Genomic DNA, 26,892 nt, shown 5'->3' with positions numbered 1-26,892 from the left:
TATATTTTATATATCTTAATCAAGAAGCCCTTTGAATCGAAAATACTGGATTGAATTCAAGAAAATTTATTTTTGATTTTAGATATTGTAAACCGATGTTAAAAAGCATATTTTTGGCTGCTTGAATTTCGACCTCACTTACCATGAAAAGTGTGAATTTTTCATGTCTCAGTTCTCCATGCCAGAAAATATTTCATTGCTTCACAACAATTTTTGTATTTTTATTTACAATGGATTGAAGATAACCAAGAAGAGATGAATGAGATAACCTCTTTGGAGGATAAAAAATATCAGTAGAAGTAACATGGATGCAATTTTTGGGAAACCGGAACAAAAATTGAGGATTAAAAAAAAGAGATGAGGTTAAACTAGAAATTAAAACTGAGATAATCATTCATGAACAAGGCAGCTGAAAATCGATGGCGACAGAAGCAGATATTTAAGAGAATATATATCAATAAAACAAGATTAAGTAACACTTATCAATATTCTATATTGAGAATTTTGTAGATGTAGAAAAAATTTACATTCAATTGGAAAATTGCAAACAATAGGTATTGTATTTTAACAAAATTTTTGCGAAAAATGCAAAGACATTTAAAATGAATAATGAAGCAGCAGGTTTGCCGTATGGAAAAATATATCATTAGCTTCTATAGAAAATTATTATCAATTGATTATCTGCATCTTAATCAAGTCAGAAAGTCAACGCAGTATCTGGATAAGATAGAGATATTGAATTTACTCAAGTAGATACTTACCTTACTAGATTTTTGTGTTAACTATCCTTCATAGCATCTTGAAAAATTGATAGTCTTCATTTTAAAAATTTGTTAATCTAAAGATCAATTCCAATATTCCCTATGTTTTAGTTCTAAAACCACCACTGACTCGCAAATAAGCGATATTTATTTTATTTACATTTGTTTGCTCAACCTTTCCAAATAAAAATTATATTAACCAAGGAACTCTTGGAGCCACACATTTAGAGCATCACGACATCAAAAGTAGGTTTTTGGGAGCTGGATTTTTGTAGTCTAAATAAACCGGACGCGTCCTCGGAGCAAAGAATTTTCTGGAAGGTACAGGCGTCGAAGAATAGAGGAATAAATCCGAATAAAATTTGTCTCTAAACTGCGCATTTTAATTTATATTTTTTTTTTGATAAAATATCCCATCGGAACTAATGTTGTTCATAAATGCAATAATAATCATCATATCAATTGGAAATCATCCAACCATAATTTTTATCAATAAAAAAAGCTTTTCTTGCAAAAATGTTGTAGAATCAGACTATAAAAATTAATTTATCAATTTTAAAACCACTCATTCAGTTACCTTGTTGTGTATACTTGTTATTAATCAATCAAAATGCCAAACAATGGAAGACGCGTGTTTCACATCAATATTTGTGTGTTGTATCCATAACAGTCTAAATTATTGTGATTTGTTGGAAAACTATTCAATATTAATTCTGTTATGTGATCACACGACACTACATTCAAACTTTTGGTATGGTCAATTGCAATAGATGCACAAATTGTCACAAAATCTCCAATTTTCGATAAAGTTCAAAGAAGATACTTGAAATGGTAACACTAGAAGATTTTTTTGTCAAAGTTGAAGACCGATGCATTACTCTATGGGTGTTCACATCCAAAATAAAAGTTTACAGAACATGCAATGATGTTATTAAAAAGGCGAAAAGAAAGAAAATACTTATATTAATGGCGAGAAAAATAGATAGAAATGTGCTTTATAACAAATTGGATCATAAAACCAATACTTTTAATGAATCTTAATATTTAAGAAAGACATTTTTACATCTAAGTCCTTGTAAAAGTATGACAGGTGTGTCTATTTATATAATTGTATATCAAAGGCACATTGTGTATATCAGACACACTAACGAGGATGAAAACCTATTCAAATCAATTCAAAACTAACAGTACATACTTTCTATTTAGAAAAAAATGTCACTGTTAGCAAGACGTTTTCATTTCCATATTCATATATTGTATTTAAGCACCTACAGATGAATGGCCGCACTAATAAGTCATATAGGAAGTAACAATGGATTTATACAGAGAAATCTTATAATACTTTCTTCCATAGCCATCAGAGCGAGTTAAAATGCAACAATGAATACGAGAAAAAGGAATTGGATTCTATATTCTTAAAACAGTTTTAATGGAAACTATCGAACTACATCGCGCTAATTATATTAATCGTCGATGAAAAAGCTCAGAGAAACATCATTATTGTTTTAAGACTGCATTATTACAAGCCTAACCAAATTATTCATGTACAGAAAAATTTACCTTTATTAATAATTATCGCCGTACAGTGTTCTCTACGTGATACAATAGAGGAGGTTATTCCATTTAAGAACATTCGAAAGGAAGAAAACTGCTTCAAATCATTTTACTAGGGTACTCTGAATCTTTACATTTGCACAGAAATTGTGTATGGCATGATAATGATGTACAAAAGCAAGCAATTATAATTATATACGAATATTTGAAATAATTCAGAGCTGCTGTAGTTCAAAAAATTATTGGAACTGACTAATTGCATTCTTAGTTCAGTTATTTAGACTAAGAGGTTGAGGTTTGGTCTTTGACAACAGTACTGATAAAACCAAGCAGGATTTGTTTTTACACTTTCGCATTTTATTCAGCTAATTTATAGAATAGGCTTCTTAAAAAAATTAAATAACACTCTATAACAACAATAGTTGTTTAAGTTGAATTTGTACTTCAGATATGTTGGCAACTCTTATTCCTTTCCTCCAAATATGTGTTTGTATCCTCTGAAATTTCTGCGCTATTGTACTTCAATAGCAATTAAAAAATCGAAACCAGACAACTTTCATTCTTCTATTCTCGGAATTAATTGGGATGAATGTCAATATTCACATCTTGTCTAATAAGTTTTGTCATTCAATAAGAAATATGAACGGTATGGGATTCGTCTATTTGGTCTTGTCAAAGCGGTTCTACGACTGTACTAATAAGTATAAAGTTTGATATATATCGGTAAACTACTCGTATTTGGTGAAAGTTAACATATCACAGCTTTGTATAAATTTGGACCGTAATAGAATACACAAGAAATTCAAGAACGGTTGTTCAAATTATATATGTATTATTCACTTTCAATTTTGATTAGTAGAAAGATGCACTACTGTATTTAGAACCTTATTAAAAGCACAGTATATGATTATGTAATCGAATGAGATTTTGTAGACGGCCTAGTCATATCATTAAGTGAGGTAAGGTGTATTTTGGCTGAAGTCTGAGCTTATAAAAAGATCTTGGTTAAAAACGAACAAAAACATAGTTGTATACAACTTCAACTTTTCAACGTTTAAAAAAAAAGAAGTCACATTCTTCCAGTATTTTACTTGTGTATCATTCTAATCAACGCAAGAAAAATATCATTTTCATCATGACAACGCACCTTCTTATACAGTTTAAAAATCCATCGCGATAATCAGGGAACTAAAGCACGAAATGTCAACAACATCCAACCTATTTGCCATACTTAACTACGTCTGAGTTCCAACTGTTCTCAGAATAAAAAATTCATGAGTGGGAAACGATTTTAAGGGTCAGGTGGGGTAATTACAGCCAAGAGTATTTTGACAAAAGGGTGGAAATCATGAGTTAAAACAAAGAAAAAAGTTAATAGAAGTACAGGGATCAACAATACAATCTATCTTTAAGGCATAAAATAGAGTAGTTTATAGTTAGTATAACGTTAGTTTTGCTAACAGATAATATATTTTAGAAATCTCAGTTTCAATTGAATTCAACGGATACGAAGATATTTTCAAAGAAGCACTGTATTTTACTACTAATTTTGGATTCGATCCACTCAATTCACCAATGGGATGATATACGAATATATACTTTACGTATAGTACATTTTCTTTTTAAATTACAAATCTACGATCTTGTTAGCCTCTATAATTTATGTAGGATGATGGCCAGAGGCTCTGAATATTAAAATTTGAAGAGTTTTTTCAGATTTTATTTTTATAAGAATATAATTATTTATACATTCCTTCTAAGGTTTCTTAAAACCGTTTTGAGAGCCTGTGTTAAGATCCATAGGGATTGATTTTGACTTTGCGTATATCTTAAAACTTTTCAAATAGCTATAAGTTCAGCTTAATATGAGGATGTTAGATCTGTGAGTATTTGGCTTCGGCATTCTTCCCATCATATGATACCTCAATATCGGCTTTAGAAAGTGATACTTCAAAATATACATTAGTAATATTTGTAGGGTCAGGAGTTTCTGATTTTGCGATTTACTTTATTAGGGTTGTGTTGATTTTTAGGTTACCAAAAGACCATGGAAGAGTTGCAATCATATCCGTAATATTCTTAGTTTTTGATAAGAAACATCCAGCATAAATAAAAGCTTTTTTCAGCTGTTTATGAAATGGAGGATTGGAACTTATTTGAGAACATGTTACAATAAGCGATATTCTTCGGACTGACAGTTATTTTAATTTCTAAAAGTAACTAGATACCGTATATTTTTCCAAAGAAAGTTTTCATACCTCTTTAAACTTGGCTGACCCAAGTCAAAAATATTAACGTAAATAAAGGGCGTTTTAGATGCTATTTAGGTACCCAAATAAAATTTTTCTTGCAGTTATAGTTTTTGAATAATTCAAGAAAGGTTTGGCAGGTTTTTAAAACGTGATGATCCCTATTTAAATAAAAATAATTTAGTGCCTTTTGTTCCATATAAGAATTAATGCTTTTCAGATTCTTCTCAGAAAGAATTCTATTATCAATATTCAACCATTAAAACATATAACTATATTTTCGATCTTTCGATTTGATATACACTGTAGTAGCGGATTGTTACGCCAAAATAGACACAAACTTTACATCACATCTCAAATTTTGTATCCAAATTTATTTTGAATTCAAATATATATCCCAACAAATTCTATAAACCGTTAAATAATTTTTTACATAAATTTATTCTATTCCTAATAAGTTCAGTTTATCATAGAATAATATTGATATTAAAATATCATTTTGTTAGTAGAACTTTTAATAGATGTATTTAGTTTCAGTTGATTGAATTGTCTGTAAGAAAGATAAAAAATTGAATTGGAATTCTACCGTCTTAGAATTGTGTCTGAAAACATCGATTTCACCTCTAGAATTCTTCTATTTTTATAGCATTGGTATATCAACAATCATTAGTCCGATTGAGCCAGCTCTATGCACGTTCAACAATTAGCATTTTAGGTTACATTCTTGTGGAGAGAAGTTTTGTCAGTGTTTCTGTTACGCTTACAGAACTTGAAAATGTGTTAAATGTCTAAAGAAATACGTTACATGACTACAGAAAAGGCTATAATGCAAAAACACAATCATATATATATATATAATTATACAAATTAACCCGATGTTTGGGTACATATTAAGTTGCACATTTCAGAGATGCTATTTTAAATTGAATTTATTTGTAGAAAGTTTTGTTAGTCAACATTTCTAAGCTATATATAAGAAGTTATCAATGTTTTAAAATAAGTGGGATTTCTGAAAAACTAACACAAATGTGAAAATGATCTAGATAGTTCGCCAGATGAGCTGTCAAGATATCGATGATGCACTCAATAGTCACCATTAAATAGTTTGTAATCATTTATAAGAGGATTTATATATCTATACAATAGATATTTTGGTGTCGTACGAGTCGACTGCACGTAATTTAATTAAATGGATAGACTAAGAACGGATGCGGAAAAATGGATTGAATATAAGATTTTTTACTATGATAGACGTGTGGTGAAGTGACACAAACGTTGTGATGCATAGATTTACGACGCGTAAGGTGTTGGTGTGTGTGTGTGTGTGTGGTGAAACCGGGAATAAACTATATACTATGAAAATCTGAGTAAACTGTAGATTGAGGACTATATTGTCAACAATTGAACAGAATTTAGGAAGAAATTTAAAAGATGCATCCGGATTCACCAATAGACGTCGTGTTGGACAAGCAAAACGCCAAGCCACACACATCTTTGATGACTCGCCGAAAATTGAAGCTGTATATACAACTTTATATTTTTATTCAATTTCTCATTTATACTTTCTTATCTGAATTATTCTGAATTTGCAACCAAAATTTGATGGAGCTCATGAATTGATCAAAGGAAAATTTTGGATCACTTAATTAAAATAAGTGATTTACATAATAGCTAAATTTCGAATAATCAAAATAGATACGATTTGAATAATTGAAATATTCACGAATGTCGATATGACAAATGGAAGGAACGAAACACATGAAAATGAATTTATACGGATTTATCCTCTGAAGCCAAAAAATCGAACTGAATTCTTCCAAGCCTGACCTAGGTGGTCATATGGTGTCGCGGTGTATAGCTACGGTGGAAGGCAACTAAATTTGAATTAGGTTTGTACATCATACGTCATGTCGCCGTAGCCCACGGTCGTCATGGTGACCACTGCCCACCAGAACGCGTCTGGGATAGACTTGAAGAAGGAATTCTCGGAACCGGCTTCTGCGAAGTAGACAGCACTAGAGAACAGCACGACACCTGCAAGGAGGAGGATAGGTCAGTAGAGCTGTTTAAAATCAGACTGTACCTCATATCGCCGTAGCCGACTGTCGTCATTGTAACGACTGCCCACCAAAACGCATCCGGTATCGATTTGAAGAACGACTGTTCGGTACCAGCTTCTGCAAAGTATACTATGCTGCTGAAGAGGACGACTCCTGCAACAAACAAACAAAACGAAGCCGGCGATTGCCGAAGAAATTATATCAGTGCTTATTCCAGATATATCTGACAAATCAGTATGTTTCATTTTTATTTTATGGGGTTAGTTTTTTTCATTAGAACAACAGATAATGCAATACTCGAAGTTAAAATTTTGAAAAGTGAATAAAACCAAATTGACTGATAGTTATTTCCAATTTATTTTAAGTATATGTTCACTTCCAAATTTGGGCTCTACATTTCCAATTGGATGTCTCTTTGAAACAACATAGACTTGAAATAGAAGACACCATGATACATTTAGTATAAAATTTTTCTCTCTAAAATTGAAAATTTGTGCTAATAACTTGATGTTTTGTAAATAATTTAACCAATAACAACAAATACTTTGCGAGTTATGATGCTCGTGCCCAAAACAGAAAGTTACTAGAACTATAATAATTAGAAATATTTTCATACTTATATTTTGAAAAAGATGATATCATGTTATGATGCAACAATTTGATAAGATATAAACAAATTTTAACAAAGAAGTAGCAGGCCAAATCGAGTAAGCAACTACGAAATCAAAATAGATTCAAGTTGGATAAGATCTACCGGAAAATTGATTGTACTGAAGCAGTTTGATTACAAATGAGGAGATATCATGTAAGATCGTAGATACGGTATGGAAGGCGATAGCAAGATGGGGATTAAATAAAAAAAGAATAATCAACATGTAATGAGGAACGTGAATATTGAAGATATGAAACCAGAATAAATAAAAAAAATAAAGTGAATAGCACCGAGTACAATATGCAGAGAAAGAAAAATGGAGAGAAAAGGATAAGAATGGAAATGGATATAAGACAATACTTGGTCTTAAACCTATGCTTAATGATGCTTCATTAACTTCAATATAAATAAGGTGTTTCACACATATTCTAAGAAAAAATCCAAAAAACTGTCGGAAAATAATAGCAAATTGGAGAAACTTCAAAGTGATTTTCTGGATATTTTGTGAAAATCCTAAATATGATTAGCTGAATTTATAATGATCCTGAAAGGGGTTTCTGATAAATTTCACCTGAAATTTTGCATTAAAACTTGTATAATCATTCTCCTTTTTAATGATAAATGAATAGCCAAACTGATAAAATGTTTGTTAATTACAATGGAAGCATGAAAAATTATGAACCACTATGAAACATATCAGAAAACGTCCTGTTCGAAATAAGAAGTATGCCAAATACCAAATGAAGTAGAAAATTATGAATTAGAATAAAATACAATCTCAGTCCATATAATGTAATTAATAGTTTACTAATGTTGCATAAGGTTTGTTACCTTAAGATTTGTAATTTATTTTACGTCTTGAAGCAAACTATTCTGTGCTCTTTCTTTCTTTTCTCTTAGTTGCTCCAATAGCTTCAACTATATCTTCAAGGTGATCATTAAAATAATCATGAAAAAACCTCCTAATGTTCCTTTTAGGTCTTTCTTTAAGAATACCGTTTAATAGTATCGATATTACTACTCTTATTTCCGGATGCTGCTTCAAATAAATTTGATTTTCTTTAGCTTGTTTCACCTTGTGATTATTCAACTTCTCTCGCTGGAATGATGTTAGATTTAATAAGTTGTACATTCTCATTCCATGGGGTCTATTTGTACTATGAAAGTTGGAAAATGACGAGCTTTTGAATGGAAGCTTTTCTGCCATACTGCCAATTTTTATTTATTCCTTCCGTTTCACGTAGCAAACCCGTTTTCACTATAATTCATCGCCTCTAGATATACGATTTTTTATCTGGAGTGTCGCAAGTCTAAAGCATAGTTTTCACAGAAATTATTTTGATGTGACACTGACAAATTCAGTGAATTGGTTTGATATGTTTACTCCAATCTCCTTTTTTTCTCTTCCAACGTTCTTGATCTGCCGGCGATATATGAAACGTATTTTTATCCTATTGGTATTATCTCCCAGATTTTACATAATTTATTCTTACGACGTGTTACGAAGTTCAGAGAAAATAAAATTCAGGGCATGGTTGTTCTATGCATAGCTGGCTATTGTCTCTTGGTTTGGAATGATTAATCATATATTCATAAACAGCTAAATATTTATTAATTTCAGCATAAAATTTTCTCTTTCCTTAGCTCTCTAATCTATGGTGATTGACATCGATTCACAAATGATTGATAGATCATAAATAGCGATAGTGATTGAGATTAAGTTTTCAATGATTAGCTTTGAAGCAAGAAACACGTTTGAAATAAACATATAGATCTTATATAAATCCGAAACATTGAAAACATGGGAGCAAATGCTTTATAACAAAGAAGGTTTTCTTTGGTTCTTTTCTTCAATCGACGTGCGAGTCGTTTAATTGTAGAATGTTTGCCCCTGAAAGTTCATAGCTGATTATCTTTAGTTTGTTATTTTTTTTAGATACTCAATTTCTGAAATGAATATAGATATGGTATATTTTATGTTATCGATATTTATTTTTGATAAAAAATGTATAACTTTTCAATTAACTTCATTGAGCTATAATCACTCCAAATGGGTTGCGTGTTATTGCTACATAAAAAAGTCATTCTTAAGGATTGAATCATTTGACAATTTATGAGATCACAATGATAGATCATTACCCAACAAAAACAAATTGTTGTAGTGGAAAAAAGTGAAAATTTTAAGCAATATTGCATGGAAATATAGTGAAACTGAAAACTGAACGTCCAAAGAAGACATATCGATCAAATGGGTAAGTCATATAGATACAGAAGTTTATGTGGAGGCAAAATGAAAGATTGGAAAAACATTGGACTGATTGGATCACTCAATAAAAACTAATTTCATACAGAAAACCGAATTTTACCGAAACAAACTAGTTTTTACAACTATTAGACTTATTCATTTATTGACCTTTTTCTAAAAGGGGTGGTGAAAGCAAACAACGTTGCAAGTTATATTTACGACATAATCTGGTGGAAAATGCACCGATAACGAAAAATTTTGTATTTGTTCCATTGATCGGCACCTCAGTAGCAAAGCTTGAAACATCAAAAGCGAAACTAATATGAAGTACCACAGAAATGACAATAAGTTATTACTTGGAAAATAGAGTCGAATCGTATAGTAATAATGAAACATAGCTCTTTTACATTAATCCATGCGACAGAGGAGATAGCAGAGGATAAATTATCAAGTGATACTTTGCAGCAGTTATAACTAATTAAACTAAGAGTCAGTTTGATAATTAACCTCATAAACCTGCCAGTTTTCTGAGTTGTATTCCTAAATTAGATAATTTATATTTTTATTGATAAAAATAGTACAGAAATATCAATATTAAGTGAGCAAAATAAATTTAAGAACTCACAATTAAAACTCAAATTATAAAATCAAAATGAAACAAACTGATTTATGAACAATAGAAGCTTATACTCAAAATATTCTTCCAATAACTACACAAACATTTATGTGTATATGAAATGAGCACAAACATTATTATTATTATCCTCAAAAATTCAAAATAAGTGAAATATATATTATAACGCATAATAAATTGGATTTGAATATATAACGGACAAATTCTAAAGACAAGAGCCGATACAAAATTGACCTTAACTGATAAATATATCTCTAGCGGAATGAGAATCTTTTTTTTTTATTTCTGTCAATTATTTCAATACTATGTATATTGCAAACACTTTGTTACATTCAAAATTCAATTGAAAATTCCATATTATATATAAACTTATCGATTAAAAAATGTTATTTACGAAACAAAAAAGTTGGACATTCTTCAAAATATACAGGATGACCTATTAGTGTGTGAAAGTGCAATAACTTACTTAAGATAGAATATACCAAAAAAAAAATTGAAATAAAAGTTGTTATATTTGCACAGATACCCATTTCTAAAATATTTTGAGGTATACAGGGTGTTCAGCCTAAGCTTGACAACATAAAGTAAAGTTTTTTTAAATAGGACACCCTGTATATTTGTTTACCACCACCAAAATTCTGCATCTGGCCCTGTCTTTTCTTCTCCCATAAATTGTGACGTTGCCAAGTTGGAGCGAACAATATGAAGATTTGCCTAGTAAACGTTATTAGAGAGAAGTAACAAAGCTTGTTTGGTAAGTACGAAGGTAGAAATGTCTGAACAGAGTAGAAGTTACGTTTGGGGTTCAATTTTCAATTGTTGAAAAGATGAATTTCTTAAATCATAAACTAAAAACGCAATTTTCTTGAAAACAGTCAATTTTAGAGTGTACATTATTGGACATAATTTGAAGACATTAAATAGTTTTATAAGATGGTAAAATAATATACTGGGTGTTCGATTTAAGAAAGTTTTTTCTAATTCAAATCTCCTGAATGAATGCTTATGTAAAAAACACCCCGAACTCCAAACGAGAGAAACTCTGTTCAGACATTTCAGCCATTCTTTTCCTTTGTACTTACCAAACAAGTTTAGTTACTTCTCACTAATAACATTTACTAGGCAGCATTATAGTGCACCAACTTTCGTTAAATCTTCATATTTTTCGCTTCAACTTGGCAACGTCACAATTTATGGGAAAAGAAAAGACAGGGCTAGATGCAGAATATCGATGGTAAACAAATATAAAGAGTGTCCTACTTAAAAAACTTTACTTCATGTTGTCACGCCTAGGTGTATCTGGGCAAATATAACAACTTTTATTTAAAAAAATTTTCTTATATTTTAACTAAGTAAGTTATTGCTTTTCCACACAGTAATGGACCACCCTGTATGATGGTCAAACAAAACAATAGACCCAGATATTGAACAGTATTCATTAGAATTTGAGTAAATAGTGAAACATGTCGATTGAGGGACAATGCATTGTTTGATTATATTTGATTCCTTGCCTTTTTTACATATAAAATACGATTCAATGCTAGGATTTTGGATTGCCTTCTTATTTATAGCAGGATTGCTGCTATACGGCATAACAAACTCCAATAACTTTGTTGAAAATCATCGAGGAGACAAGCATTAACTAGTTTTTTTATTAATACTACTTGTTTATTAGTGCCAATTTTGAACTGGTTTTCAGCCCAAAATCTTAAAAAGAAGCCATTTTAGATGATACGAACGTTGTTATTTACCTGACATATTAGTTTTACGATTATTTTAATGTTTTTTCATTGGAGGAATTCAAATAGGTGAACTAGCACCAAAAATTTTTTATATATATATTTTTATTTTTTTTTTCATAAAAATCAAGCTGGTACTTGGATACTAAATAGAAAAAATGTTTGATTATTTATCAATAAAATACAAAAAACAAATGTTGTAGCATAATGCAAAAATTATCTTCGAGGAGCTACCTGGTGGAATTCTAGGAGACAATTTTTGGTAGTATTGCAACAAAGAGATACACGACATGTAGAGCATTTTGACAGTAGTTTGGATTGAATCACGCTTCTATTTATTAGAAGTAACGTTAGTCACATCAGAAGAACGTATTTTATTGCTTCCACATCGTTTATGGGTAATTAGCTTCATAGCAACAGATCGACGAAATACTAGAAGAGGCTGATTATTGTTGATTTCAGAATAAATGATTCGTCTGTTGACTCCATAAACAGCCCTCAATTTATCCTCGTTGTCCACTCTTCCTATGTATTTATTAGTCTTTCACAACTATCGGAGCTTAGATCGGCAACTTTGATCTATCTTTTTGTGTACTGTACTGTACAGTGATTTCTTCACTGCCATGGAGTTCACTAGCTGAATAAATGTTTTTGTTGCCCTGCCATTCCCAAATACCAATATCCATAGAAAAAAAGTGCTACACGTTTTAGGGCTTTACTAGAGATCATGCTCTTAGCTAGTCCTGCCCTATCAGACCTGATGGTTCTACATGCTAGTGTATGTTCAGCTTTCAGTTTTTCTAGTAGAGGTAGCGACGTGAAGTAATTATCAAACATGTCATTCTATTTTTTCCCTATTTAAATTCATTAAAACCTAGAATTACTCTTTCAACAAGCCCGAATGTGGGATTCTTGACTTGCACTATTTCGTTCTTTCTTTCATATATTTGGAAGTTCTTTATATAACCTTTTTGATCCTACAAACACCAAATTTTAAATTCCTGTTTTATAGGTTTCTTGGGATTGTACTGCTTCAATGAGCTACGACCTTTAAAAATTATCTTAGACTCATCAATTCTTAGCATTCTTGTACCATTGTAGAGAGTCGTGAATAATCTGTGTCTATCATTGGTTTATATTTTTTAAAATTGGATTTATAACGGTTATAAAAACATCTGTGGCTGTTTCACAGCCCACAAAATTATTCTATTCTATGCCTTCTGGATACTGGTAATTTGTAATGTAAGTCAATACCTCTCTTTTATTCCATGTTCTGTCTATAGTTTAACCTCTTGGATTTTGGCCTTTTTACATGCTTCTTTTCTTTCTCTGTTTTAGCTTGCAATTGATCTACTCCCTTAGGATTCTCATTCCCCAATTCCTTTTTAGTATTCTCTTGAGGGATATCAACTTCTTGTTCAGCAACCTGGTCATCAATTAGGCCTGTAAACCCCCATCACCAAAATCGTTTTCCTGTAATTTCTGATTAACAATATCATGACTGTCTTCCCCATCTATATATGTGTTCATTTGTGAATCGTCTAGTATATCCTCAAATGTAAGAGTTTCTATAATTTCTAAAAGTTCTACATCTGTTAACGGACTTATGATCCATATGTCGTTCATATAGGGTATTGACTGAAATATAATAAATGAAAATCAAAATTGATCTAATGACGGTCTGTCAAACAAAAGAATCAAAATAAAACTAGTTGTAAGTGTATTATGCGCAATTATCATTTTTATCACTTCACAAAGATCATATTACACGTATGAAACTAAAAAACCTCCCACAATTAACTGTAAATACAAATGTTCCTCTCTAATGAGAAAAAGGATTAACTTTTGAAATATGGCAACACTGATGTGAATATGTGCACACAGCAGTGTGCCGATCAACCAGCTTCAACTTTTGGTGATGACTATCTCCAGCCACAGCAGGCTTTCTTAATTCAGTCGTGATTGCACTATGTCAAAAATCGACTGATGTGTTATAAAACAACAATGCTATGCGTAAACTGATATTGCAAGATTGTCATATGACATACCGTGGGATTGATGCACACATTCAATACTGCATGAACATTCGCTATCAAAAAGATTTGTTCGCGTTGCTTACCGCATAATTTAACAATTACTCAAAAAAAGTTCGTATAGATTAGTGCAACGAAATGCTGGAAAACTTTAATCGCGGTGCTTCAAAAGATGCCTATAAGATCGTGACAGGGAACGAATAATGTGTTCGAAAAATCAAGGAAATTAATGGCAGAAGACGAATCATTTTCCACCACGACAAAGCGAGCTCTCACACATCAGTTCAAACCAAAATATTTCTGAACAATCAAAACATCGATTTGATGGGTCATCCGCCGCACAGACTGTCTGAAGAAGCGGTTGATGCGTTCAAATCACAGTTTTAGAGGTACCGCTTGATTGAGATTATTTTGATAAACTATAAAAAAACTTTATCAAATTATAAATATTTTTCTGTTACAGTTCTAAAGTAGAATCCATCGTATTAATTTAAGTCCTAAAACAAATACAAAAGAACTGGATGTGGCATCAAGATTGGCAAAATAAATACTGTACTATTCTTTCATTTCAATATATATATGGTGGCTAAACACCCCAGATGGGGTAACGCCGCTCTTACGAGCTTTCTAGATCTTTTTTTTTTCTTTGTTTCGGGGTAGATCAGGTTTCATTTTAATGGATGTTCCTATTTTCTATACGAAAGATATATACAGCATCCTCTCAAATGAAACAGGAGTTAAGATATTCGTCGTGATCGTATTTTTGTACAATTATTTTTTTGCCACAAACTATTGATTCCGCTCTCACATGTATAACGAAGAATAATCATACTTGGGAGAAGACTTTTTTACCCATCTCCACATTATATAAGAGCTGTATTGTATTGTATTTTGAATATATTATTCAAAAAGATCAAAAACATCGTGTTTACACATTTTCTTGAAATCTAATGAATACTGCCAAATATTGGGGTGGACCTTTCCATGTGGCCCACTAAAGATCGGGTCAAAAAAGTATCCAGGATTGAACATTTAAAATCACGCTTCAGGCATTGTCAGTATTATTTTTCTCGTTCCGTAGGTATAACTACCTATTCTATTTACGAGAATTTCATGCGTCATTTCCATTTCAATTTGTTTTAATTATTAATTCTAAATGTGCTATATAAAGAGTATTGAAATTAAAGGATTAAAGTCTGAGGAAGGCTCTCTTCACCTTTGCGGGTTCTCATAGTTAAAGTGAAATTTTATATGACCTCTAAAAACAAAACTTAACCAATATTGTATTATATTGCAGTACACTAAGGAATTATTATTATTTTGAATTAATATTAGAAGTGGTTGAATACAACTAACACCTTTATATTTTTAAATAAAATGAAATGGTTAAGTACTCTTAGCATTTGCTATTATTTGGTTGAATAATTAGGTTGCCAATTTGTCTTCAGGGTTGAGATTAAAGATTTCGTTTGATTCGTATTGGTTAGTAGAAATTGCTTTCATATGTCTTCACGTAAAAATAGATTTATGTAAATCTCTATTTGATATTCAATTTACAAAAGATTCTCCTAATTTGACATGAAAACATTGCGAAAGTGTTGAGTTCGTTCTATCTGTGTTCGTGATTCAATTTAATGAATATACAAAAAAGAGAAATATTATTAAAAAATGAAATGCTAACAACAGCAAAAGTATATAATTGGCGGTGATATTCAAATAAACAAGTCTAAATAATGATTGACCTGGAATATATTTATTATCGTACCGTAAAGCTATAAAAATGTATGGTTATATTTAATGGATGACTCGGTACTCACATAAAATTATGAATTTACGATCTTTTGGTGAATTTATATCTTGACGCGCATTTTACATTAGTAAAGGCATATATTGAAAATGTACATATACCGGGGGTTTCAAGTTTCAACAACCAATGAGTACTCATAAGTTAGATGATAGCTATATATCAATAAGTTGCAAAATGTATTCCTTGTATTTCCAATATACTCAATAGTAGCACTCTCTCAAGCAAAATGACACAATGCTATTCAGAACTCGCTATTGGTTGTCTGCCTGTCGTAGTCCTAGTTTTAGATAACTGAATTTATTGAAATCCACTGGATCTCTTTTTTATTTCAAAACGGAACTCAATTTACATGTATACGTAGGACAAACAATGATAACAACAAGAAAGATGCAGTTCTCGATCTTCCATCTTCAAGTAAAAATATATTGAATATTTAGGACAGTGTGAGAAGAGTTTTAAGGAGAAAAAGCGCAGTCTTATGGAATTAAATCAGAAAGTCGACATATTATTCGATTTATTGATAATGGTCATCTTAATTTTCTTTAGCCAATAATTAATTCTAATGGTCTCTCCCGCAGGCAAGTGCTCAACTATTCTCTATTTAAAAAATCCTGACATCTCCTTTAATGCAGTTCCCCAGATTTTCTTTTAACAGCAAAATATTTTTTGAGATTTACTCTTCATCTATATTTGAATGTACGGACATGTCGCACCTGCTACAGTCTCACAACTCTTATGTACTTGATCACCTTTATTTTCTTCTAAAGCAGGTTAGTAAAGTTCTCTTCTTATAAAGTGAACAAAAAAATTTCATAGTGTTACTATTATTTTCGATGTGACAACATGTAGGTGTTGTAAACAGTTTTTTTGGAAATAGATCACTAATTTTCGTGGATGTACCTTAGTATATTTGAAACAGTAGCTTCTATAAGGATCTGGATTGACCAAATTATAGTCGAGTCAAGAGCTAAGACTTCACCACTATAACAATGATGGCATAATACAGCTCCTGGATACTATAGGAATCGCGAGAAGACTCAACGGGATTAGATGTTCCGAGTTGGTGAAGTGTACGTTAATTACTGTTCAAAATGTATTAGAAATTCAAATTGCTGATAGATCTCAAGATTATACTGCAATGTTAACACAATGTCTCGCCAGAATAGTTGTTATAAAAAAATTAGATGAACAGTAAAATGTCGAACAATCAAAATTGTATATCTGTAATGAATAATGCATGAGTATGTAAAACTCAACTCATATATATTTATAACCAATACTATAATACAAATTATAAGTAATCATTAACGCCTTGGAATATGTGAGTGAATCTAGTTTGGAGAATCTGGTAAGTTGCTATTTAACGAAATCCATATGAAGGTGACGCTAATTAGAATTAAATTGAAACGCATCAATCAATAGATGACGTACAAAAGGCAGATGTAACAGAATTCACTGAAATATAATAATATAATTAATTCACGGTATTCAGTTTAGTGCAAATTTTTAAAAACAAATTGAAATTTCTAATATTGAAGCGCTTAAAATAATATATAACGCTCACTAATATTGGCCGTACGTAGGTCTTATCCGGTTACAGAACCTCTCCGAGAACTGCAATTCACCTATGATTATCGTGAATACGCATAAATAAACGTCGAAATAGGCATCTGTAACTACTAGACTACCGCCTAGTGTTCGCGTTCGTTAACCGATTTATCCGTACTAGATCACTAGTTTTCGGTCGTCTCGAATACAACTTAAAATAACGGTCTCGAGCACAGTTTATAAACTTCTAAAATGTGCCACCTTATTCAAGTACGTGAGTCAAAATACAAAAAAAAATCGTCGAAATATGCTCAGTTCGGTCGCAATTCGAATTCGCAATCGAAGCCTCTATAAAAAGTTAATTAAGGAGTGCATAATTAAAAATTGAAAATGTTTATATTTGTGCAACATGATATTTTGGGTAATTCAAAAATTTATTATGGAGAATCATTGATTCACCACCTACAAACAAGAGATGAGAGCCAAAATCACTGAAATATTACTAAAAATATCGTTATAAGGCTTGAGAAGACACAATAAGTTGAACAAATTGTTTCGCAAAGAAAATATAGTATAACAGTATATAAGGATGAGCCTGTACGTTAAAATGTTTATATGATAATTCCTATTATCTAATAGTTCAGGAAATTGATATTTGATACTAACCTATAAACAAAAAGAATATGAGCAAGCCTAATTCGCGCATGCTGGCCTTAAGTGTTCGTCCGAGAATTTGGAGTCCTTTGCTGTGCCGGCTGAGTTTGAAGATTCGGAAGACTCGCACAAGTCGAATAACACGCAGAATGGCCAACGACATGGCCTGATTGGTGCTCTTGTCTTGCGGGCTGACAGGTGCACGCGGTAAATTCAGAGTATCTTCTTCTTCCGCCACGACAGTAGCCAAAGTAATAAAATACGGAATGATGGCGATAATATCGATAAAATTCATAACGTCTCGAAAAAAATGTAACTTATTAGGACACGCAAGGAAGCGCACGGATAATTCGAACGTAAACCAAATAATGCAAATGGTTTCGATGAGGAAGAACGGGTCCGTAATATCGGGCACTTCGTCCTCTTCTATCTTGGTGCCGTTGGTAGTTGTATTGAACACTTTGTAGTGCTTGAATTCAGGCAGCGTTTCCAGGCAAAAAATGACGATGGACAAAAGGATAACGAAAACTGATATGATGGCAACCACTCTCGCCGCCTGGGACGATTCTGGATATTCGAACAGCAGCCATACGTTACGCTGAAACTCGTGAGATGGCAAAGGCTTTTCCTCTTCTTTGATGAACCTGTAAATAATAATTAAATTAGCAGCTTTGTTTCACACTTTGTAGGTAATTAAGTTTAACGTAGGCTCGTATCTTATATTTTAAAACAAGAAAATAGAATAACTTAATGATATTACTTGAATATTTTGTTAATAGCCCTTACAGTCAAATGAATTTTTTTAAATATTATGTTTCTGCAGTAAAATATCCATACCTTCCAAATATTTTTCTTACTGAAGCTTTTTCGGCATTTGACATTCTAAAGTGAATGGTGAGAGTATTGGACAGCAGTATTTTTTCAAAAAGACACTTCCAACGTATTCTTACTTGATTGTTTACATAGAACGTTTTTTGTTTTATTAGTTCATAACTCTGTAACTTGATATTCTGTTTTTAATTGTTTTTTAGTTGCTGACAACTTAGCTCGTGATATTTCTTATTCAAGTAGTAGCATTTGTTCTAAATAGCGAACAGTATTGATCTCTCTTAAAGGAATTGACCAAAAAATTATACTAGTTCTTGAATTTTGTCGTTTATCTGATGTAAGTCTATGAAACTTCAAGGAGCCTTGTAATAATAGACTCCATTTGGAGATATCAACCCCTTAAAGTCATAATGGAAATCAAATCATTATTTCTTGCTAAAATTCTCGAGAAAATAGAATCTAGAAAACTAGGAAGATGTGTGGAGAAATTTTTTCTCTTTTTCTTAATATTTGGTGGATTACATTGTGCAAATCAAAAACACTTTCTATTCAAGCTGCTCCATTTTTAAAATGCATACCATGTTGGCAGGACTCATTGAGTGATTGAAACAAAAATTATCTATGTTTATTAAAAATACTAACCCTTCATCTTCCCTAAATTTGTTGATTGCCAATTCCCCCAGCTCATAGAATTTGATTTCTTCAGAAAATACGTCGAGTGGTACGTTAACGGGCCTACGTAAACGGCCTCCACTCTGGTAGTAATAAAGGATGGCGTCGAAGGATGGGCGATTTCTGTCGAAGAAGTATTCATTGCGAAGGGGGTCGAAATAACGGATACGACGTGCTGGATCACCCAGTAGAGTATCGGGAAACTGGTTTAGCGTCCTCAGTTGCGTTTCGAACCGGAGGCCGCTGACCTGAAAATTAAATTCGAATTAAAATTTTGTTTTCGAGATTATTCGGAAAAAAATATTCAGAAAATGATTTGTGAAAACTCAGAATACTATTTAGCTGTATAGTATTGATAGGATTCTTTTGGTTTATCGTCCTATTGAGAAATATTTTCATATCAAAATATTTTTTTTAATGATAGAACCTAACTTATAAGTATTTTAAGAACGTTCTCAAATTATAATGTGTATTCATACGTGCTACTTTAATGGCTTTAAAGTATAAAAGATCACACATCATGATAAGACTTTTCCCAACCTCAAGTTTTTTTCAACCATTGTGTTCGTGGGCTGATCAACTTTTTGAGTATAACATTTAATCTAGTAGTTTGATTTACAATATTTCTTATCTCGTTCTGATATAATTTGATTTCAGATATTGAGTTTGAATCAACACAAATAGTCCATAAAGCTTTTCATGTTTTAATCTAAACAAACTCGGGCCGAAACTATTTACTTGAGAAACAAATTTGAAATACAAACAAATAGGAACATGTGAAGTAATAACGTAATTCAAGTTACAAGCAGGTTTGCCTACCACTAAAAACGAAAAACTGGTTGTTCGCAGACAGCCGCTACAAAAATAACTATAGTCTGGATTTTTCGAGGCTTTCCCTTATTTGCATAGATGAAGTCGATCTAATTTTTTTCGTGGAACATGAAGTCGTGGACGAAGTATGGGCTTCGTGAGAATATCTGCGAGTTGGCACTCGGTCCTAATGTGCTAGAGAGTTAACTAGTATCTTTTTCTTAATTCGATCTCGAATGAAAGAAATCCATTCACTAAATATGCTTCACCACCTTCACTATGCAGACTATAAACACAATGATCCGCGCGGCTTTGCTGAAATTTCAAACCTGTCATGAAGTTATGAAGAGTCTTATTCCAGCAGTGCGGAGCCTGCTTTAGTCCATATAAACTTCGTTTGAGATGACAAATACGACTCGTTCCATCCGCATACCTCTCCGGTTGTTTCATGAAGGTTTCTTCTTCGACATAACCGTGTAAGGATGCAGTCGAGACATCATACTGCCGCAGAACAATCCTCTAAACAGCTGATATTGCCAACAATGATAGAATCACTTTCAGCCGAGCAACTGGACTGAAGGTGGCTGCATAGTTAATGCAGTACACAACCTTTTATAACCAGTCTTGGACGATACTTGTCAATACTACCGTAAGGAATACGCTTGACCCACTAATTGTTGATCACTTTCTTTCCTGCAGGAAGTTCGGTTAATTCCCATGTATCGTTTTTGTACATAGATTTTATTTCTGTATACATTGCCATTATCCATTTACTCCTTCCTTTAACTGGATAGCTTCTTCAGCTCATCGTCTGTGAGAAGCTACAATTTAAACACATTTTACTTCATATATTCCAATTTGTTTGTATTATAAATTTATTTTCTCAAGTAATTAAAACTATGAAAAACCATAAAGCATTTTGGTCTCTGTTTCCTTAGATTATTAGTATTAGTATTAGTATTATGAATTGACTCCATTTGATCACTATGTCTGATTTTGCTTACGAAATCTTATATCTCGACACTTCATATTCAGAAAAGTTCGTACCTAACTATTCAAAGGATGTATCTTGTGGTGTTTCTGATTATTTAGATGACTACATGTATCTTATTTTAGAGTAAAAATCACTTGAATAGGATTTATCTCAAAAATATGATTTAATATCTACTCAATCGAGTTACTTTGGCTGCTAGTATATCTAATTGTTCGAAGAAACGCTCCTGTATTGCACTCCAGCTTTTATGGGAAACTTCGAAATTTCCATATCAGTGTGAATATTATTTCCATTGTATCATATGTCAATAAATTTTCTTTAATTTTGTATGCTAAACTCTGTTGAATATTTGCTCGAAGCCCTCAAATGTGTATATGTACTATTTCTCTATTTTATTATACTTACTTTGTTGAGCAAATACTTTGGTGAATTAGCTGTATATTGAAATTCTTTTTGAAATACTGTCCAGTAACTATACCTAAATATTTATGTCCGAGCTAATTCTTTGCAGCACCATCTAACTTCCTAGAATCTGTTTGCATCTAGTGTCGGCCAGCTACTCTTTCAGTATTATTAAGTCAGTTTTTCTAGGCTTCTGTCAAGTCAACTCAGCCATACGCTTTAGAATCTCTATCACTCCTGTACGTTTTCTGTTTGCCTTGTTATGGATCCTATCTCTGAACGAGATTCTGAACATGGCTCTCTCCATTGCCCTTGACGCTATATTTTATCGAGTCACGCTATTTCCTGTGTCATTATTTCTAGACCCTATGTTGCTACAGGAAATAAACATGAGACAAATATTGTCATCTCAAAGTTACTGGGAATTATTTTGCCTTTAGGATATGACATGCTGGAATTAGTCTTCCTTCGACTCAAATCGGGTCCCTATCAAAGCAGATTCGGAAACAAAAAAAAATTGGAAGGTTCCCAATCTGGTGAGGACGGCGGATATTCGAGCACTGGAGTGCGCTTACTGGCCAAATACTGCTTCACAAATAGGTTATGGGCAGGTGTGTTGTCCTGGTGCAAAATCCACGTGTTGTTCTTCCACAACTCGGGCCGTTGTGCCAGTCGCAGTCGCAGTGCTGCCAAAACTGACAAAGACTAAGTCTGGTTGACAGTTTGACCCTCTGAAACCCATTCAGTCATCACGATACCGTTAATGTCGTTAAAAAAAAGATCCACATTGCCTTGAATTTTAATTTGCGCTCTCGGCCCTAACTAAAGCACTTACACCACTCAAAAACACGCGTACAAGATAGAGAATTATCCCCATAAGTCTTTTGCAATAATATATAGCACTCAGTCGTTTTTTTCAATTTAACTAGAAATTTGAGAATGATACAGTGTTCCTGTTTTTCGTCACATATGGTTTACAGCGCGAGTAAAAAAACACGTTCGTTTCAAACCGCTACTGCACAAATATTATAATTGTGACTGTAACGTGTTTTGAGACGTACATAGACAAGATATTTAATAGCCAGACCTCGTATATGACTATAGAGGTTGTTGTAACACTCATTATCCTTGTTTTGCTCACGTAGATCCTTAATCCAACTTTGTAGTAATACTGATGAGCATCAATTTGGTAGATTTACATAACGAACGTATCGAAAGAGATTATACAGCAAAAAGTTAATGATATCCTATAACTGGAGAGATTACAACAATTATTGACACCAATTTTTTCAGTGAGAGTTTTTCTAATAGAAATTGCCTAAATTCATGAGTACCTAATTTGGTAATTTGGATTTTATTTTGTGGTAGTTACATTTAGGTGGTAATATTATAAAGAGATTCAATTTTTTTATTCATATTCATTCCCACGAATGTAGCAATGAAAATAATAATTCCTCTTCGTCTTCTATAATTTGTACATCATCAAGACCACACTTTATTTTGCCGATTAGTCAACAAAAAATAAATATACTCACGTTTATCACAACCCTCTCACAAAAATCGTGATCATGCGGGATAGGCTCAAAATGGGCTACACCAGTAAATTGAGTGTGGGGGGTGTGCCCGTCCTCTTCCTGGCTGCTGAGCTTGGGCAGCGACCTAGAAAATAAAAAACAAAAGTAAATATTGAGTGGAATTATCAATTTGTTGTGAGTCTGAGAAGAATTTTGTAGAATTAAGATATCGGTGAGGCACATTAATTCCAATTTTAAAGTAGTTTTAAGAATAATATGTTGAAATATATTTAAACAGAAATAAATGTTTGGTGTCATGTATGATGTATGGTTATTGTATATCTTTCAGCGAAAACCTACGTCCGTTTTATGGACGGTGTTGAAATAGTGTTATATTACTTCCATGAATTTAAAACAATATTTTTCGAAACTTGCTCACTGAAAAGTCGGGATAATATTGAGATGTTATACCTATCAAGTTAATGGAGATTCTAAGAATGAAATTTATCTCAGAAGTTTTTTTACTGATTAAAGACTATTGAGGATAGAATGTTTTTAGAAGGAATGTGCTACAAAAAATAAGATAAATAATATATGATACAAACTATAAAAATATCCGTTGAAGGGAGATTGATAGGATGCTATCAATCTACTTGATAATATTATACAATTTCAAAAAAGGCGTTCAAAACGTCCACCTACAACGTCTTTGAAAGTTTGTATTTAATTTTAAAATGACTTGGCTACGTTTCCATAAACATTTGTCGATACTGTTGAAAAATCTTTTAATTGGTTTTATTTATATTATTGGCTGTAATAACAATCTGATGGTACACATAGAGATTTATACAACTACACATAAACTCAGCTGATGAAAAATTGACCTTTTCGTATTGTGTATGATATAACATTTATGTTCACCGTACACAAGAAATAATTTCTGAATATTTCAACAACTTTTACATCTACTCATAATGTTATTGACCCTTATTCTAATGCACCTGAATAATGTCCCAAATTTATGTAAACAATGTAGCAAATCACACGTCTATATGATATAAAAAGCTCAGAAGCATATATAAAAATTTGTTGAGGAGGTTTTCATCCAGATGAAGTCAAATAACTAAAAAAAATTCCAACGAGTGAAAAATCATGTCCATGATTATTTAGCTCATAACTTTGGATACTTTATTTACCATATCGTACGAATAAGAAATTAACTTCTATCGAATAGCAGATATTCGAATATACTAATACTACTACATTCGTCACACCACCACACAAAAATCGTATGAAGCAGCAGAGTTGGGAGAAGATTGCTCTTCAAATGATTTCATATCTTATATTTGGCATATTTTATTACTTAAATTGATATATAAGGCCATCCAAGTTCGTAAATCAAATATTTTAATCGTATACGAGTTATTTCAACAATTATAAATTTGATTCAAAATAAAGATCTCCCTTTATCATTAATCAATTTATTTATTTTTTTTATCTTCTGTCCAATAACAAGAAAGAGGAAGATGATCATTGAGTTTGAGATGTTATTAGACTAAGAGTATTTGAAGAAGGATTGTTTTGATTTGGGAAGTCCTGATGCAGGATTTCTTTCTTTACTGAAACTTCAGTTGAAACGATTCTCGTAAATAAAATAGTTAGCCTAACCCAAACTATATTCTCTATCACCGCAAAAAATAGGTAAGGTGAACAATAAGTTACGACTTGTGACGATAGAGGAATCATCAAGAAAGACAAGATAGTTATTAGGGAGGTCTTTATAGGCTGATAATAGTAGCCGAAATGCGAATTTCGATAAAATAATCGTCTTTCCTGAAGAACTCACTCAAAATGTGGCTCAACATTGTTATGAAAACTCGACTCCTTATTCGCTTATAAGGCGGTCGATTTGAAGAAACCTTTATTTCATGAGAAATCTCAATATCTGTAGAGGATACTGTAAATTCAACAGTGTGCGGTCTTGGGGGCCAGGGTACATGGTGGTTGTGGAGATAGTTCCTGAAGGTAATATTATTTGGCAACATATGGTATTGTTTTGCTGAAAACAGAGTCTTACATAATGTTAAGGTATAGAAAGACATATAGCTCCACTACTTTCTAAATATAGTGCCGGACATATGAAAACTAATTGTTTTCTGCTACTAATAACTCCCTGTATTTTAGCACCTACAGTATGGAACATATGACGTTCTCTATTTTGTCTTTATGTATGTCGCCTTCTTGCCTTTCCCTATCATCATAAAAACCTCGACAGGTTTCGGTATTGTGTATGCTGCTAATGCATGCTAAGTCCATATCAGAGCAGACATCTAAGACGATGTTTTGATGTAAGTAGCTTCATGCTATGTGGACAGTTGGAAAAACAGTATGTGTCGATTTACTGTACGTATAACAATAGTCTTAAGACCACGCATTCGCATTTACTCGCTAAAGTGGTCTCTAAGATCCAAAATACTTAATCGATGACATTGTTATTATGCGGTCTCTCTGCAATGCCCAAAACCCCCTGTTGACACGATAGTATACGCATAAATATGTTGGTTCGATTAGAAAGACCAGGTTCAAATAATAGAACAATCCGACCTCCGTCAAAGTCACTTAGTTGGGACACTGACGATTCTGGGCTCTATACATTTTGCTTAATTAAAAAAAAGCTTTGCAACAATAGCCACCTCAAAAACTAGATAACAGATATGACTAAATTATTGTTTATTCGAGGATATTTGAGTCAAAATGTAGGAAAATTCTAATTAACATTTTATGGGTATTCACCTTTTACCTTTTTTATCACTCAATATATTTCAATATGATAAGGATCCACTCAAAGGCAGTTTTAATCGAAATCAAACTAATCTATTAAAACAATATCATGATTCAACATACCTAAATTTAAAAATTTCATTTAAGAGAACATTGAGATGAATTAAACTCGGCAAAGTCATAACTAAAACTAAGTCATTTAAATTTAGAATATTAAAGTGACGAAGACTAACTTGTTTATAAAAATACTTTAGTGAAACACTTACTTCGTCTTGAACAAATTGAACGATTCCAGAATTTGAGTAAAACCATTACTTTCTACTATTTTTAGATTATATTGTTATAGAAATCATGGTGAAATAATCTGTTCATTTTTTCGTGGAATTATCTAACAAGTAAAGCGATGTCTTACAGTATTTTCAACATGTATTTCGTTCAAACACGAATTATTTGTCGTAGAAAATAATTGATAACATTGAATCTTGCTGATTTTTCTAACAACTAAGTTATTTCAATACTTCTAATCCTAACTTTAGTCAAACAATAACATATAAATAAAATTATGAATACTAAGAAAATTCACTAATTGTTATTTCTCTTGATGAAATGATGTTTTTGTTTTAAATCATTCGTTGTTTACATTTAATTCAAGCCGCAAGTCACAAAGCATGGGCTTCGTTAGTATTTTGCAAATGTTGCATTAATCATAGGAGTCGCATAAAAATTGAAGATATCAAAAATTACAATGTTGCTCTTAAAGTATATTATAGTATGGCTGTCACCATAATAAAGACATCGTTCACAAGATCAGGTAGATTCCACGAAATTTGTGGAGAATACCTTAATCTGCGACCATCTCATGCCACATTACACTTTTTCTTTTCAAATTATTAGAATGGCATGAATAAGATGATGCAATGAGCAAACAAATTGGTTCCTTTCTAAGACTGAATTT

At 32.1% G+C, this 26,892-nt stretch overlaps 1 protein-coding gene across 9 annotated transcripts in view; it reads right to left on the bottom strand.

The window, feature by feature from the left end:
- The window catches only part of LOC130900498 (potassium voltage-gated channel protein Shaker), a 291,646-nt gene that overhangs the window by 75,212 nt on the left and 189,542 nt on the right, over window positions 1-26,892 (bottom strand). For 5 of the 9 annotated variants that reach the window (XR_009060190.1, XM_057811172.1, XM_057811173.1 and 2 more), the window contains 4 exons: window positions 23,178-23,301; window positions 19,407-19,684; window positions 17,949-18,580; window positions 6,469-6,598 (listed from right to left, as the gene is read on the bottom strand). Coding sequence is in view for 6 of the 9 variants with exons in the window: in XM_057811172.1 (XP_057667155.1) it covers window positions 6,469-6,598; window positions 17,949-18,580; window positions 19,407-19,684; window positions 23,178-23,301 (1,164 nt within the window). In the remaining 3 variants the exon portion in view is untranslated. Of the gene's footprint in view, window positions 1-6,468; window positions 6,599-6,647; window positions 6,778-14,498; window positions 14,971-15,031; window positions 18,581-19,406; window positions 19,685-23,177; window positions 23,302-26,892 lie in introns of those variants that run through there. The other 4 variants (XM_057811171.1, XM_057811176.1, XR_009060192.1 and 1 more) reach the window with 3 other exon arrangements.

Source organism: Diorhabda carinulata, chromosome X (assembly GCF_026250575.1).
Source record: "Diorhabda carinulata isolate Delta chromosome X, icDioCari1.1, whole genome shotgun sequence".
Lineage (NCBI taxonomy): Eukaryota > Metazoa > Arthropoda > Insecta > Coleoptera > Chrysomelidae > Diorhabda > Diorhabda carinulata.
The sequence above is the reverse complement of the archived record's forward strand: the minus strand, read 5'-3'. Positions and strand labels throughout refer to the sequence as shown.